The following is a 16202-nucleotide window of genomic DNA, read 5'->3' as shown; positions in this document are numbered from 1 at the left end:
CTTATAAGTACTAAGTGTTAAGCATTAAGAATTTTATATTCTATTTTGTGTAAGCTGTAATTTAAGCACCAAGATATAAAACACTATTTGTTGACCCTTGAACCCGGACGTAGTTCACTCCCATACTATTTAGTCCAGTTCCTTAATTCCACTGTCACACTGCCCTGACGAAGAGCATTTGCTCGATACGCGTTGGCCTGTGACAGGAGGATCGATATTGGGATTGGATAGAGCGCTACAGTTATAATCTGATTTGAGAGCCGAAGTCCAGTATCCGGAACTCGGTACTTCCATTTAAGATCTACATGCTCACGTTTGATTTGCAATCTGGTAAACGCCTCCAATCCTTATTTTATCCATGTTTTATGTAACCAGTGTCTGTTAAATAAATTGTTCATACGGTATCACGCTATGTGGGGTATGATTTCTTGTTCCCACATATACGAATGAAATTGGAACCGTTGGAAACAGTATTCGAGACCTGTGTATCAACTATGTACTTGAAACCAATACCTATCTGGTAAAGCCTCCAATTCTCCACTTAACATTGTGGATACATGTCCATTGATGTTTGGTGTATGAGAAGCATATTTATTTCTTTGAACCATCTAACAATACTGCGAATTCAGACCTGTGCCTGAGATAAGTATCATACACTGCATTGAGGGTGCTGCACGCACACACTCTTCTTGATAGAACATTAGCGCACCTGATTTTCTGTCACCACCCAATTCCTTTCAAATCTCAAGGAGCCACAGGCGGGACATAGGGAGGTTGAATCCGTAAAACACCCTGAGTGAATGTATGAACATCAGGCAGAGTCGCAATTTTTCTCTGAAACCATATCGACAAGGCAGAAAAAAGAACTTTGAGGGAGGCCAGACGAAGGCTTAAGTCCAGGCCATGTTGCAGGAAAACCAAAAGCTTGGCAGTACTGAACTTGTATGCATCATAATGGTTAGTCGCACACCAGGCGATGTAAGAATTCCAGACCCTATAATAAATCCGAGCCGAAGCCGGTTTACGGGCCTTCAACATAGTTTGAATAACCGCCTCAGAAAATCCTTTGGCCCTCAGTACAGAAGCTTCAAGAGCCATGCCGTCAAAGCCACCCGGGCCAAATCCTGGTAGACACAAGGGCCCTGAACGAGGAGGTCTGGGCGTTGCGGAAGTAGCAGAGGACGCTCTATCGAGAGACCCTGCAGGTCTGAGAACCAATGCCATCTGGGCCACGCTGGATCGATTAGAAGTAGTATTCCTCCTTCTTGCTTGAACTTCCTTATCACCCTGGGCAAAAGTGACACCGGAGGGAACACGTATGGCAGCCGCAAGTTCCATGGAATTGCCAGTGCGTCCACGAATGCTGCTTGATGATCCCTTGTCCTTGCGCCGAAGACCGGAACCTTATGATTGTGTAGAGACTCAAATCAGGTCTACATCTGGTAGGCCCCACTTGTCCACTAGGAGTTGAAAGACTTCCGGATGAAGGCTCCACTCTCCGGCGTGTACGTCCTGATGACTGAGGAGGTCCGCTTCCCAGTTGAGAACTCCCGGAATGAACACTGCCGATATGGCTGGCAGATGACGTTCAGCCCAACAAAGGATTTTTGATACTTTCTTCATTTCCATGCGGCTTCGAGTGCCGCCTTGATGATTTATGTACGTCACCGTGGTAGCGTTGTCGGACTGTACTTGAACAGGCCTGTTCTGTACTAGAAGCAGGGCTAGTGACAACGCATTGAACACTGCCCGCAATTCCAGAATGTTTATCGGGAGGAGAGATTGCTCCCTGGTCCACCGACCATGAAGAGAGTGTTGCTCCAACACCGCGCTGCAGACTGGCATCTGTCATCAGAAGGACCCAGTTGGAGATCCAGAATTGACGACCCCTGCTCAGTTGCTGGTCCTGTAGCCACCAGCACAGTGACAAGCGGCCCTCCAGAGTCAAGGAGATCATGTGGGTCTTGATCCGGTGAGGCAGGCCATACTACTTGGAGAATATCAACCTCTGCAGGGGGCGGGAATAAAATTGAACGTACTCTACCATGTCGAAAGCCGACACCATGAGGCCTAGTACTTGCATCGCCGAGTGTATCAACACACGTGGGCGAGAGAGGAAGCATCTTGTCTTGTCCTGAAGTTTCAGGATCTTTTCCGGAGACAAGAACAGCCGCTGGTTATGGGTGTCCAATAGTGCTCCCAGGTGCACCATGCTCTGAGCAGGGACCAGGGAAGATTTCTTCCAGTTGATGAGCCACCCGTGGGCTTGCAGGAATTAGACTGTCAGTTCCAGATGACAGAGGAGAACCTCTGGAGAGTTCGCCAGGATCCACAAGTCGACCAGATACGGCAAGATCCTGATACCCTGACGGCGGAGTAGAGCCGTCATGACCGCCATGACCTTGCCGAAAATTCTTGGAGCCGTGGTCAGACCGAAAGGTAAGGCCTGGAATTTAAAATGTAGGTTGCCAATAGCAAACTGCAGATATTGCTGATGCGACACTGCAATAGGAATATGCAGGTAAGCATACTGTTTGTCCAGGGATACCATATAGTCCTTGGGCTCCAAAGCCAGAACAATAGAGCGAAGGGTTTCCATACGGAATTTGGAAACTTTCACATATTTGTTCAAAGACGAGGTTGAGAATAGGCCGAGAGGACCCATTCGGTTTCGGGACTAGGAACAGCGTGGAATAGTCCCCACCGCCTCTCTTAGCCAGAACCACCGGTACTATCACTCCTGTATCCAGGAGAGATTGTACCACCAAGTGGAGAGGTTTTGCTTTTACCTGATCCAAAGGGATGTTTGTTGAGCAAAACTGATGAGGGGGACGTTTCTTGAAAGAGATGGCGTATCCGTGAGTGACGATTTTCCTTACCCAGGCATCCGAAGTGGTCTGTAACCACACCTGAGCAAACCGTAGAAGTCGGCCTCCCACCCTGCGATCCCCCAGGGGGAGGCCCGCCCCGTCATGCAGCAGGCTTGTCTGTTTTGGAAGCAGGCTGTCGGGCAGCCCAGGCACGTTTAGGTTTGGGCTTAGAGGTTTTGGAAGTGCAAGCCTGTTTCGGGTACGCTTGACCCTTTGCTTTACTTGGAGGTCGGAGCCGAAGGAGAAGTACTAGGCAGACATGCAGTCTTAGCTGAAGCCAAGTCAGCAACAATCTTGTTGAGATCTTCCCCCAAAAAGAATGTTTCCTTTAAAAGGGATCACCTCCAAGGTCTTTTTAGAGTCCAGATCTACGGAGCAGGACCGCAACCAGAGGATCCGGCGACCCAGAATAGACGTAGTAGACTCTTTGGCCGCCAGGATACCTGCATCCGATGCCGCCTCCTGAATATAATTAGAGGCTGTAATAATGTATAAAAGACACTGTCTAGCATTATCAGTAAAATCAGACGGTAGTTCCGTTTCAACTTCCTGAACTTAGGCCTCTATAGCCTTAGCAGCCCAAGAGGCTGCAATAGTGGGCCTATATACAGTTCCAGCAAAAGTGTAAATGGACTTTAAGCAACCCTCCACACGCTTATCCATTGGTTCCTTCAGTGAGGTGACGGTAGTGACAGGCAGAGCAGAGGACACCACCAGACGTGCGACTTGTGAATCCACCGGCGGAGGTGTTTCCCAGTTTTAACTTAACTCTGCAGCGAGGGGATAACGGGCTAGCATCTTTTTAGACAGAGCAAATTTCTTTCCTGGATTTTCCCAGGATTCCTGACGAATGTCAACCAAGTGGTCAGAATGAGGTAAAACTAATTTAGTAACCTTCTGACGTTTAAACTTATCTGGTTTCTTAGAGGCAGCTGTAGGATCTTCGTCATCATCGATTTGAAGAATCAGCCCGATAGCCTCCAAGAGGTCAGGAACATCCACTTGTGTCATAGATTCCCCATCAGAAGCATCTGCATCAGTGTCTGAAGGGTCAGTGTAAGCGCCATCTTCATCGGATGAGGTATCCAAAACGTGTGGATTGTGAGGAAGTAATGGCCCGTTTAGATAACCCCTTGGTCTTAGATGGGTGAGAGTCAGGATTTTGCTTAGCCAGAGACTGATTTAATTGCTGTAACTGAGAGGACAGAGTATCTGCCCATGGCGGATTAACTGCAGGGACAATATGTGGCTGTAATGGCACAGGAGGTCCCATAGGGGACGCAAGTCTAGTTACCAGCGAGGTCAGTAAATTAGAGAAAGCAGCCCAAGGCGGGTGTTGATTTGCCCCTGTTGCTGCAGACTGACCATGGGGACCATAGAACCCCCAGTACCTGAACCCTCAGCTGCTATGTTTTCCTCTGAGTAATCCGTGGTGTCAGCACTGCATAGTGCAGGATCAGCCATAGAGCGACCACCCTATTTAGCAGGCATTATATGTAAGCGTAACCTTAGGGTGTAATAGTACAATATAAGCAGACAAATTACCTGACAAAACCCCCCTGTATAGTGTGACTGCAAAGCAGAGCACAAATAGAGGATTTAAGAGCTATGTGGTGACTGTAAAACACAGCGAAAACTACCAAAGTAGTATATCCTGTGAAACACTATATCATATGAGAACCCTGACGCACTTAGCCCCCCTCAGGGTACAGAATATAGGGATAGCAATATGTGTGGGATACACAAAATAGAGATCACACAGCAGCTATTGGCACACACTCAGTCACATATACAATGCAGAAATTATTACCAACAATAAAACTGCACTGGACTAGCAATACTAAGTATAATCTGTACCACTAAGTAAAGCTATATAGGTATATAGATATAACAATGCACAGTAAAGATTGGATGTATATCACAGGATACTTGTACTAAATATCCCTGTGGTAATGCACTTGTTCTTAACGAACACTGTCTAAATGACATGTAGAATACTTAAGTGTCTTGTAAATGCACAGCGCTGATGATGCTGGCGGCTTTACAGGGGAGAAATGGCCCGGCAGTCCCAGAATCAGCTCAGCATGTGTGTAATGGCGCCCAAACGCTGACAGGGAGTGAGGGAGACAGAGAGATGCAGCTCCAGGGCGGGACATTTGCAGTAAATGGCGCCCGGGGCTGGGGGAGGTGCTACAGGTCAGAACCTGATCTCCTTGCTGGACTTCATCACCGGGTACTGCGGGGCCTATTAAACTTGATTATGAGGTAATCCGACCTGTGCCCCTTGCCCTGGTGGTCTAGTGGGGTCCCTGTACGGCCACAATGTCCACGCCAGCGTGCGCAGCCAGTCTCCTAGAAACCGCGGTTTTCGGTGGGTCCCGCCTGCAGGACCCTCTTACTTCCTCCCTGTAATGCGGCTACGCGATCCTGGAGAGCAGCGGCAGGTGTGTGTGCCTGAAGAGAAACCAGAGCCCTCCGCTGTAAGTACCCGGCAACCAGGGCGCGGGAGTATACAGCGCCACTGGAATAGGCGAGGGAGCCGCAGCACGATATGTCAGTGTGACATATAGCACTTTTAAGTGCCTGTGCTGCGGCCCTTGAAGTCTTCTTTTTTCTAAAAAAAGCTCTTTTCAGGGCTGCCTAGCGCAGCCCTCCCTGTTAGCTTCCTGCACTGCAGGCACCAACTTACAAACTGAGCTCCTGTGCACGGAGGCTGGGTTATAGAGGCGGCGCTGTGCATCTTGGGAACAGTCAAAGCTTTTAGCCTGTTGGTGCCTCGGATCAAGATCCAACTCTACACCCCAATGTTATTCCCTGTGGAACCCCAGTGTACCCTGCTGCAGAAATTTATCAAGCCCATTCTTAAAAGTAATGACAGAGTCCGCCATTACTACTCTCTCAGGCAGGAAATTCCATATACGTTTCGTCCTTACTATGAAGAAACCTTTCCGTCTTTGTGTGCGATATTTCCTCTCCTCCAACCTAAGCGGGTGTCCACGTGTCCTTTTTGATGATCTTACCAAAAACAAATCCCCCGCTAGCTCTGTGTATTGACCCCTTATATATTTATAAATGTTAATGATGTCTTAATCCTCCTTTTTTTCCAGTGTAAACATGCCTAGCCTAGCAAGCCTTTCTTCGTATTCTAGAGTCTCCATCCCCTTTTTCAATTTGGTCACCCGTCTCTAAACCTTTTCTAGTTCCAGGATATCCTTTTTGTAGTATGGTGCCCATAATTGTGCACAGTATTCGAGATGTGGCCTCACTAGTGATTTATATAATGGGAGTATAACGCTCTCATTCCTTGCATCAATTCCCCGCTTAATGCACGCCAATACTTTGTTTGCCTATTCTCTTACGTCCTAGAGGATACTGGGGTTCCATTTAGTACCATGGGGTATAGAAAGCTCCACTAGGAGCCATGGGCACTTTAAGAATTTGATAGTGTGGGCTGGCTCCTCCCTCTATGCCCCTCCCACCAGACTCAGTTTAGAAAATGTGCCCGGAGGAGCCGGTCACGCTTATGGAAGCTCCTGAAGTTTTCTGCATTTATTTTTCTGTTTGTTATTTTCAGGCAGGACTGGATGGCACCATCCTGCCTGCTTCGTGGGAATTAGGGGGGGGAACGGCTCAACCTCTTGAAGGGTTAATGGTCCTGTTCCCCGCTGACAGGACACTAGCTCCTGAGGGAACTATTCGCAAGTTCCACCACAGCGAGCGTACATTCCCGCAGCACGCCGCCACCCCTAACAGAGCCAGAAGAAAGAAGAGTGGTGAGTACTAAGCCGGTGTCCCGGTTAGTGGTTAGCCGGCCATTATGGCAGCATGAGGGTACGGAGACGCACGGCTTCTAACCGGGGCAGATTGCGTCTCCAGACTTTGTACACTGTACTGAGACGCAGTTGTGTACTCGGTACCCACACTGGCAAACAAAGCCTTAAAACGGTTCTGTCTCCATTTTAAGCACAAATTACCTCAGCCAGTATAAAAAAGCGGGAAGACCGTACGCCATTGAAGGGGCGGGGCTTCACTATGAGAGGATACAGCAGCTCACCAGCGCCATTTTCCCTCTGCAGTGGACACAGACGTTGACTGACATGGATGCACATCTCCTCCAGTGTGACTCCAGATTACCTCAGCGGTACCAGGGGGTCATAGCAGGGGAGGAGTGATTATTAGTGTACTAAGACCCCAATCTGGGTACTTAGTCTACGACCCGTTTAAGCTTGGAATTAGCAATAAGGGCACAGTGTGCTGGCTCCAAATACCTCTGTGTCTCCCTGGAAGGGCTCTTTGTGGGTTGTGTTTTTAACCTTTCCTGTGTGTGTGTGTGTGTGTGTGTGTGTGTGTGTGTGTGTGTGTGTGTGTGTGTGTGTGTGTGTGTGTGTGTGTGTGTGCTGTCACATTTACAATATGTCAGGCAAAGAGTGTGTTTCATGTACGGCAGAGTGTTCCTCTTCCCCAGGGAGCTCACTACTATGTATTCAGTGTAGTGCACCTTCTCAGGCTTGCGGGGCTGAACCAGCGTGGCTGGATTACATTACAGGAATGATTTCCAATATTTCTAATGAATTTTCCCGCAATGAGAAAGAGACGCAATACTTCAGTCTGTCTGTGGATGAGTTATGAACAGAGACTCGTCCCCAAACCAGCGTCTCAGTTCCCTAACATTTGTCCACAAAAGCGAACTCTGGCCCATGTCTTGCAGTCTGACTCTGACGCTGAAGGGTCAGACATGAAGGAGGGTGAGGTGAATACAGAAGGGGGGGGGGGATGCTGCTCTGTCACAGGCAATACCAGCTCTTATAGAAACTATCAGAGACATCCTGCAAATTCCTGATAAGATGACAGAGGAGTGTGAGGAATCTTATTTTAATGTAAAAAAGAAGTCCTCAGTCACTTTTCCTGTGTCAAAGGAATTGGATACCCTGTTTGAAAATCCATGGGTTAAGCTTGATAGGAAATTTCAAAACCGTAAAAGGTTACTCTCATCTTTTCCTTTTCCTCCTGAGGATAGGAAAAAATCGGAACATCCACCAATAGTGGATGCATCAGTGTCCAGGCTGTCACGGAAAATAGTATTGCCTGTCCCTGGTGCAGCCTCCTTAAAAGACACGGCTGATCGTAAAATTGAGACTGCACTCAAATCCTCGTACACAGCTGCTGTGGTGGCCCAGAGACCCACTATTGCATGTGCGTGGATTACAAAAGCCATTGTTAAATGGTCAGGTAACCTAATTGAGGGGTTAGATTCCTTACCTATGGGGGAGATTGTTTTACTCTTGCAATATATACAGGACTCTGCGAACTTCATGGTAGATGCCATAAAAGAGATAGGCTTGCTTAATGCACGCACCACTGCTATGGCAGTGTCCGCACGCAGGGGCTTGTGGCTACGCCAGTAGACTGCTGATGCGGACTCCAGGAAGGGCGTGGAAGGTCTACCATTCACAGTAAAGGCCTTATTTGGAGACGAACTAGACAAATGGATCTCCAAAGCTACTGATATGTAATATATGTAAGTCTACATATCTTCCTTCCGCAGCTCCCACAGCCAGGAAAGCTTAATCAGCTTCAAATTTACAGTCCTTTCGGACGGCCAAGTTTAAGGGCAAATCCAGAGGTGCTTCTACAGCCACCAGAGGCGCAAGAGGTAAACCACGCAAACCAGCAACTGCCGGTTCTCAGGAACAGAGCTCAGGCTCTGCTTCCTCAAAGCCTTCAGCATGACGGTGGACCGCGATGCCTGGAAGACTGGCAAGTGGCAGCCCGGCTAAAATTCTTCAGTCACATCTGGACAAGTTCGTGCCAGGATCCCTGGGTCATAGATCTTATTTCCCAGGGCTACAGACTGGAGTTCCAAGAGCTCCCACCTCACAAATTCTTCAAATTAGGCTTACCAGTTTCACAAGAAGCAAGTATAACTTTACAGGACGCCATTCAAAAACTGGTACTGACTCGGATCATTGTCCCAGTTCCACCTCATCAGCAAAACAAGGGTACTATTCCAACTTGTTTGTAGTACCGAAACCGGATGGTTTGGTAAGGCCGATTCTGAACCTCAAATCGTTGAACCCGTACTTAAGAGTATTCAAATTCAAGATGGAGTCTCTGAGAGCGGTGATCTGGCCGCCTCATCAGGCTTATCTATGCTTTGCACTGCAGGTCTGTTACTACCAGTTTCAGGCCCTGCCATTTGGTCTCTCCACAGCACCGAGGGTGTTGGCAGAGATGATGTTTCTACTTCGCAAACAAGGAGTGAACATAATTCCGTACCTAGACGATCTTCTGACCAGGGTCACGGGTGGATTCTGAACCTCTCGAAATCTCACCTAGAGCCGACACGGCGGCTTCCATTCCTGAGAATGATACTGGACACGGAGACGCAGAAGGTGTTCCTTTCGTTGGAAAAGGGATTAGTAATCTAGTCAATGGTTCGGGATGTCCTGATGCCCACCCGGATATCGGTGCATCTATGCATTCGCCTTCTGGGGAAAATAGTGGCCTCTTACAAGGCGCTTCAATACGGAAGGTTTCACGCAAGACCCAGCTCGATCTGTTGGATAAATGGTCCGGATCGTACCTTTGCATGCACCAGAGGATCCATCTGTCGCCAGAAGCCAGGATCTCCCTTCTGTGGTGGCTACAGACTTCTCAGCTTGTCGAGGGTTGGAGGTTCGGTATTCAGAATTAGATTCTGTTAACCACAGACGCAAGCCTCAGAGGTTGTGGATCAGTCACCCATGGGGTGCAGTTTCAAGGAAGATGGTCAAGTCAGGAAGTCGTCCTTCCAATCAACATCCTGGAACTCAGGGCCATATACAACGCCCTTCTGCAGGCCTCATATCTTCTTCAAGATCAGGCCATTCAGATCCAGTCTGACAATGTGACGGCAGTAACGTACATAAACCGACAGCAGTGTCAGAGGTATCAATAATTCTGCTCTGGGCAGGAAAACATGCTGTGGCATTGTCAGCGGTCTTCATTCCGGGAGTAGACAACTGGGAAGCAGATTTCCTCAGCAGACACGACCTGCACCCGGGGGAGTGGGGCCTTCACCCAGAAGTGTTCAGGTGCTTGACACGTCGATGGGGATATCCACAAATTGACATGATGGCTTCTCGTCTCAACAAGAAGCTCAAGCGGTATTGTTCCAGGTCGAGAGTCCCACAGGCAGTGGAGGTAGACACTATGACGACTCCATGGGTCTATCAGAGGGTGTACATGTTTCCTCCGCTTCCTCTGATCCCAAGAATTCTCAAAAGAATAAAAAGGGAAAAGGTTCAAGCAATACTCATTGCTCTCGACTGGCCAAGAAGGTCCTGGTACGCGGACCTTCTGGAGATGCTTCTTGAAAATACGTGGCCTCTACCTCTTCGCGAGGATCTTCTGCAACAGGGCCCGTTTGTCTATCAAAACTTACCGCGGCTACGTTTGACGGCATGGAAGTTGAACGGCGGATTCTAGCCAGGAGAGGGATCCCTGACAAGGTCATCCTGACTATGATCCAAGCCAGGAAGGTGGTAACGTCTAAACAGTACCAACGTATTTGGAAGAAATACGTCTCTTGGTGTGAGAGCAGAAATTATACTGCGGTGGAATTTCATCTGGGACGTTTCCTGCTTTTCTGCAGGCAGGTGTGGATGTGGGACTCCGGCTGGGCTCCATAGAAGTCCAGATCCTTATCCATTTTCTTTCAGAAACAATTGGCTTCTCTCTCTGAGGTCCAGACGTTCTTGAAAGGTGTTCTGCACATCCAACCTCCCTTGGTGCCTCTCACGGCACCTTGGGATCTCAATTTGGTGCTGCAATTCCTCCAATAGGACTGGTTTGGACCGTTACCAAAGGTAAACATAAAATATCTTACGTGGAAGACCGTCACAGTGTTGGCCTTGGCTTCAGCGAGGTGTCTGTCGGAGCTGGGGTCGTTGTCTCACAAAAGCCCCTATTCAGTTTTCCATGAGGATAGAGCTGAACTCCAAACTAGTCAGCAATTTCTTTTTAAAGTGGTGTCGGCGTTTCAAAATAACCAACCTATTGTGGTTCCGGTGGTTACCTCTGCTACTTCAAAGTCTTTGGAAGGGCTTTGAAGGTGTCTGTAAAGAGAACAGCGTCACAGAAAATCGGACGCGCTGTTTGTTCTTTATGATCCCAATAACATTGGGTGTCCTGCTTCTAAGTCAATTGCACGCTGGATCAGGCTCGCTATCCAGCATGCTTATTCCACGGCAGGCTTGCCGGTTCCAAGATCTGTACAGGACCACTCTACTAGGTCAGTGGGTTCTTCGTGAACGGCTGCCCGCGGTGTCTCTGCTTTACAGCCTAGTAGCTACTTGGTCGGGTTCGAACATGTTTGCTAAGTTCTACAAGTTCGATACTTTGGCCACTGAGGACCTTCAGTTTGGTCAATCAGTTCTGCAGGAACCTCGGCACTCTCCCACTCGATTTGGGAGCTTTTGGTAGTTGCCCATGGTACTAGATGGAACCCCAGTATCCTCTAGAAGGTAAGAGAAAATAGGATTTTAATTACCTACTGGTAAATCCTTTTCTCGTAGTCTGTATAGGATACTGGGCGCCCGCCCGGTGCTTCGTTCTTCCTGCACTGTTACTTAGTTAAGTATGGTTGGTTCAGCTGTTGCTGTTCCTGTTTCAAGTTGGGTTAGCATAGCTTTCCTCTTGTTTGTGTGTGCTGGTTCGGAATCTCACCACTATCCTTTTATATCCTTCTCTCAAAGTATGTCCGTCTCCTCGGGCACAGTTTCCTAGACTGAGTCTGGTAGGAGGGGCATAGAGGGAGGAGCTAGCCCTCACTATCAAATTCTTAAAGTGCCCATGGCTCCTAGTGGACCCGTCTAAACCCCATGGTACTAAATGGAACCCCAGTATCCTCTACGGACTACGAGAAAAGGATTTACCGGTAGGTAATTAAAATCCTATTTTTTGCTGCATTCCTACTTGGGGTACTACGGTTAAGTTTGTTATATATGTGAATACCTAGATCTTATTCCAGTACAGAATCCCCTAGTTTCTCCCTATTATGCAGATGTGACTGATTTTCTGCATCACAGAGTTTGCACATGAACGGGTTGTGCTTGTCGGCTTATGAAATGTTTCCTGCTCAGGTTTTAGGAGCTGAGCATATCAGGGGGTTGCTTACAACTAATGTGGGCTCATCGCAGTCTGCCCACATGCAAAATGAGATTGTGTTACAGATCACAATACTTTGTGAAGGTAGTAGGACTTAGGAGTGTCATTTTTACGCTTTCCATGATGCATATTTTCAGCTGGGCTTGGATTCAAGCATGTGACAGGTAAAGCAGAGCTTTTTTACCAGGGCAGTTTCATAATGTGCAATAAAGGTCTGCATACCCGCCAACATTTTAGACATAAAAACCAGTACAAATTAGGAAAGGGCCCTTTTCTATACGGTCAATGGAAATTTGGAGAGTCAAAAATCGGCACAAATCCCTTTTTGGCAGGTACAGACCAAATAAAAGGTACTGTAACTGCCAAAAAGGAACAGTTGGAGGGTATGGGTCTGATGTAGCTGTACTCTCCGATACGTCTGCTTATTTTGACGTCGTTTTTTTTTTTTGTGCAGGAGTGGTTGAATGTATGGCAGCCGGGACAATAATTCTGGCACACAACACTGGAGGCCCCAAACTGGACATTGTAGTCCCCTATGAGGGCCATGAAACTGGCTTCCTGGCTGACAGTGAGGACAGCTATGCTTCTGCTATGGACCGTATACTCTCCATGTCCGAAAAGAACAGACTCCAAATCAGGCAAAATGCACGGAATTCCGTCTCTAGGTTCTCGGACCAAGAGTTTGAAGTACATTTTCTCTCTGCTACGGAGACACTGTTTAAATAATAAACTTGTTTGGAATTTTTCAGTGGGACCAGAGGAAAAAGTGTCAGATATTTTTTATTTAATGCTCTACTTATATGTGTGTGTATATGTGTGTGTATATATATATATATATATATATATATATATATATATTGATCTGCTGTAAATTAAATGTAATTAATTCCTCAAAGGTGAGGTGTGTTTTTTATTATTACTTCCACCTCAGATAGAGGTTACATGTTTTATGTTACTTACCATCCTTTATTTCCTTGAGAAAATATAGGGGGTGCAAATGTATTTAATTCTTATACTCCTGTTTTATGTGTAAACTTGTTGGATGGCTTGGGTTTTTTAACATACAACAACTGGCCTGTATTAACTATACACATTTTTTTATTGTTTGGTCTTGTCTAAACATGTTTTTTGTACTTTTTTTTTTTTTTTCTCATGTGTGTATATGTGTATATATGTATGTGTGTGTGTGTGTGTATATATATATATATATATATATATATATATATATATATATATATATATATATATATATACACACACACACAGGTTGAGTGTCCCTTATCCAAAATGCTTGGGACCAGAGGTATTTTGGATATCGGATTTTTCCGTATTTTGGAATAATTGCATACCATAATGAGATATCATGGTGATGGGACCTAAATCTAAGCACAGAATGCATTTATGTTACATATACACCTTTTACACACAGCCTGAAGGTCATTTAATACAATATTTTTTATAACTTTGTGTATTAAACAAAGTTTGTGTACATTGAGTCATTAAAAAACAAAGGTTTTACTATCTCACTCTCACTCAAAAAAGTCCGTATTTCGGAATATTTGGATATGGGATACTCAACCTGTGTGTGTGTGTGTGTGTGTGTGTGTATATATATATAAAATTTCTTTCTTACCTCCTCCTTCTCCCTCTCACCTGCCCTCCCCAGCTTTTTTTCCCCTTCTTACTCCATCCATCTCTCCCCTCCTAAGCTGTTTTTTTTTTTACATCTTTCCTCCCCCTGATTGTTTTTTTTTTTTCTCTCATTGACACACTTCCCTTTTTTTTTTTTTTTCATTCTTTTTATTTCTCTTCCACTATTTGCTTTATATAAGCCCCTTCTCTCTTACGTCCTAGAGGATGCTGGGGAATAGACGGGCACCGCAGGAGACATGGGCACTAAAAAGAACTTTAGATATGGGTGTGCACTGGCTCCTCCCTCTATGCTCCGCCTCCAGACCTCAGTTTGATACTGTGCCCAGAGGAGACTGGGTGCACTACAGGGAGCTCTCCTGAGTTTCCTGAAAGAAAGTATTTTGTCAGGTTTTTTTTATTTTCAGGGAACCTGCTGGCAACAGGCTCCCTGCATCGAGGGACTGAGGAGAGAGAAGCAGACCTACTTAAATGCTAGGCTCTGCTTCTTAGGCTACTGGACACCATTAGCTCCAGAGGGAGTCGTAACGCAAGACTTTCCTCGCTGTTCGTGTCGGAGCCGCGCCGCCGTCCTCCTCACAGAGCCGGAAGATAGAAGCCGGGTGAGTATGAGAAGATAAGAAGACTTCAGAGGCGGCAGAAGATTTACAGATCTTCACTGAGGTAACGCGCAGCCATTGCTCCCACACAGAACACACGCACTGAGGGTGCAGGGCGCCGGGGGGGCGCCCTGTGCAGCAATTCACACCTCTAGGACTGGTAAAAAGAGATATAGTGGCTCTGTGGCCTGTATATGAGTATCCCCCGCCAGTTTTTGAACGGATTCGAGTGGGACCAAAGCCCGCCGCTGAGGGGGCGGGGCTTGATCCCTCAGCACTCACCAGCGCCATTTTTCTCCACAGCACACGCTGAGAAGCTGGCTCCCCGGACTCTCCCACGCTGAACACGGTGACAGAGGGGTTTAAAGAAGGGGGGGGGGGGGGCACATATTTTGGCGTAATTCAATATAAAAAGCGCTATCTGGGAATTTTTTTCCAAAGTCATTAGCGCTGGGTGTGTGCTGGCATACTCTCTCTGTCTCTCCTGAGGGCCTTGTGGGGGAACTGTCTCCAGATTAGAGATTCCCTGTGTGTGTGTGGGGTGTCGGTACGCGTGTGTCGGCATGTCTGAAGCGGAAGGCTCTTCTAGGGAGGAGGTGGAGCAAATGAGTGTGGTGCCTCCGTCGGCAACGCCGACACCTGACTGGGTGGATATGTGAAATGTTTTAAATGCAAATGTGAATTTATCACACAAGATGTTGGACAAAGCAGAGTCCAGGGAATGTACAGGGAGTCTAGCCCTGCCTTTTACTATGTCGCAGGGACCTTCTGGGTCTCAAAAGCGCCCATTATTCCAGGTTGTAGACACGGATACCGACACGGATTCTGACTCCAGTGTCGACTATGATGATGCGAAGTTGCAGCCAAAATTGGCTTAAAGTATTCATTATATGATTATTGCAATAAAAGAGGTGTTGCATATCACTGATGACCCCTCTGTCCCTGACACAAGGGTGCACATGTATAAGGAAAAGAAACCTGAGGTAACCTCTCCCCCATCTCATGAGCTGAACGAGTTATTTGAAAAGTCTTGGGAATCTCCGGACAAAAAACTGCAGATTCCCAAAAGGATTCTTATGGCGTATTCTTTCCCGGCTAAGGACAGGATACGGTGGGAATCCTCACAGCCTAAGAAAACGCCACATTATCAGATGCAGTCCTTTCGATTGCATAAACCCAAGAGAGTACGGGGATCTTCCTTTCTTGCCAGAGGTAAGGGCAGGGGGGAAAAAGCTGCTACAGCTAGTTCCCAGGAGCAGAAGTTCTCCCCGGCCTCGACAAAATCCACCGCATGACGCTGGGGCTCCGCTGAGGGAGTCCGCCCCAGTGGGGGCACGTCTTCGACTTTTCAGCCACGTCTGGGTTCACTCACAGGTAGTTACCTGGGCAATAGAAATTGTTTCCCAGGGTTACAAGCTGGAATTCGAAGAGGTGCCTCCTCGCCGGTTTTTCAAATCGGCCCTACCGGCTTCTTCCCCAGAGAGGGAGATAGTTTTGAATGCAATTCAAAAATTGTGTCTTCAACAAGTGGTGGTCAAGGTTCCCCTGCTTCAGCAGGGAATGGGGTATTACTCAACCCTGTTTGTGGTCCCGAAACCGGATGGTTCGGTCAGACCCATTTTAAATTTAAAATCCTTAAACCTATACTTAAAAAGGTTCAAGATGGAATCGCTCAGAGCGGTCATAGCCAGCCTGGAAGGGGGAGATTATATGGTGTTCCTGGACATAAAGGATGCATACCTTCATGTCCCTATATATCCGCCTCATCAGGCGTTCCTGAGATTTGCTGTACAGGATTGTCATTACTAATTTCAGACGTTGCCGTTTGGGCTTTCCACGGTCCCGAGGATTTTCACCAAGGTAATGGCGGAAATGATGGTGCTCCTGCGCAAGCAGGGTGTCACAATTATCCCGTACTTGGACGATCTCCTAATAA

The 16202-nt window shown here is 47.2% G+C and overlaps 1 protein-coding gene across 1 annotated transcript in view; it reads left to right on the top strand.

Moving 5' to 3' along the window:
- Positions 1 to 12912, top strand: part of ALG11 (ALG11 alpha-1,2-mannosyltransferase) — a 110408-nt gene extending 97496 nt beyond the window's left edge. Inside the window, exon 4 of the mRNA XM_063951953.1 lies at positions 12472 to 12912. Coding sequence (XP_063808023.1) covers positions 12472 to 12743 — 272 coding nt within the window. The 3' untranslated portion in view covers positions 12744 to 12912. The remainder of the gene's footprint in view (positions 1 to 12471) is intronic.
- The last annotated feature ends 3290 nt before the right edge of the window (positions 12913 to 16202 follow it).

The sequence above is a fragment of the Pseudophryne corroboree genome, chromosome 2, assembly GCF_028390025.1.
Source record: "Pseudophryne corroboree isolate aPseCor3 chromosome 2, aPseCor3.hap2, whole genome shotgun sequence".
NCBI classification, from domain to species: domain Eukaryota; kingdom Metazoa; phylum Chordata; class Amphibia; order Anura; family Myobatrachidae; genus Pseudophryne; species Pseudophryne corroboree.
Note: the sequence above shows the minus strand (reverse complement) of the source record. Positions and strands in the feature narration are given on the sequence as shown.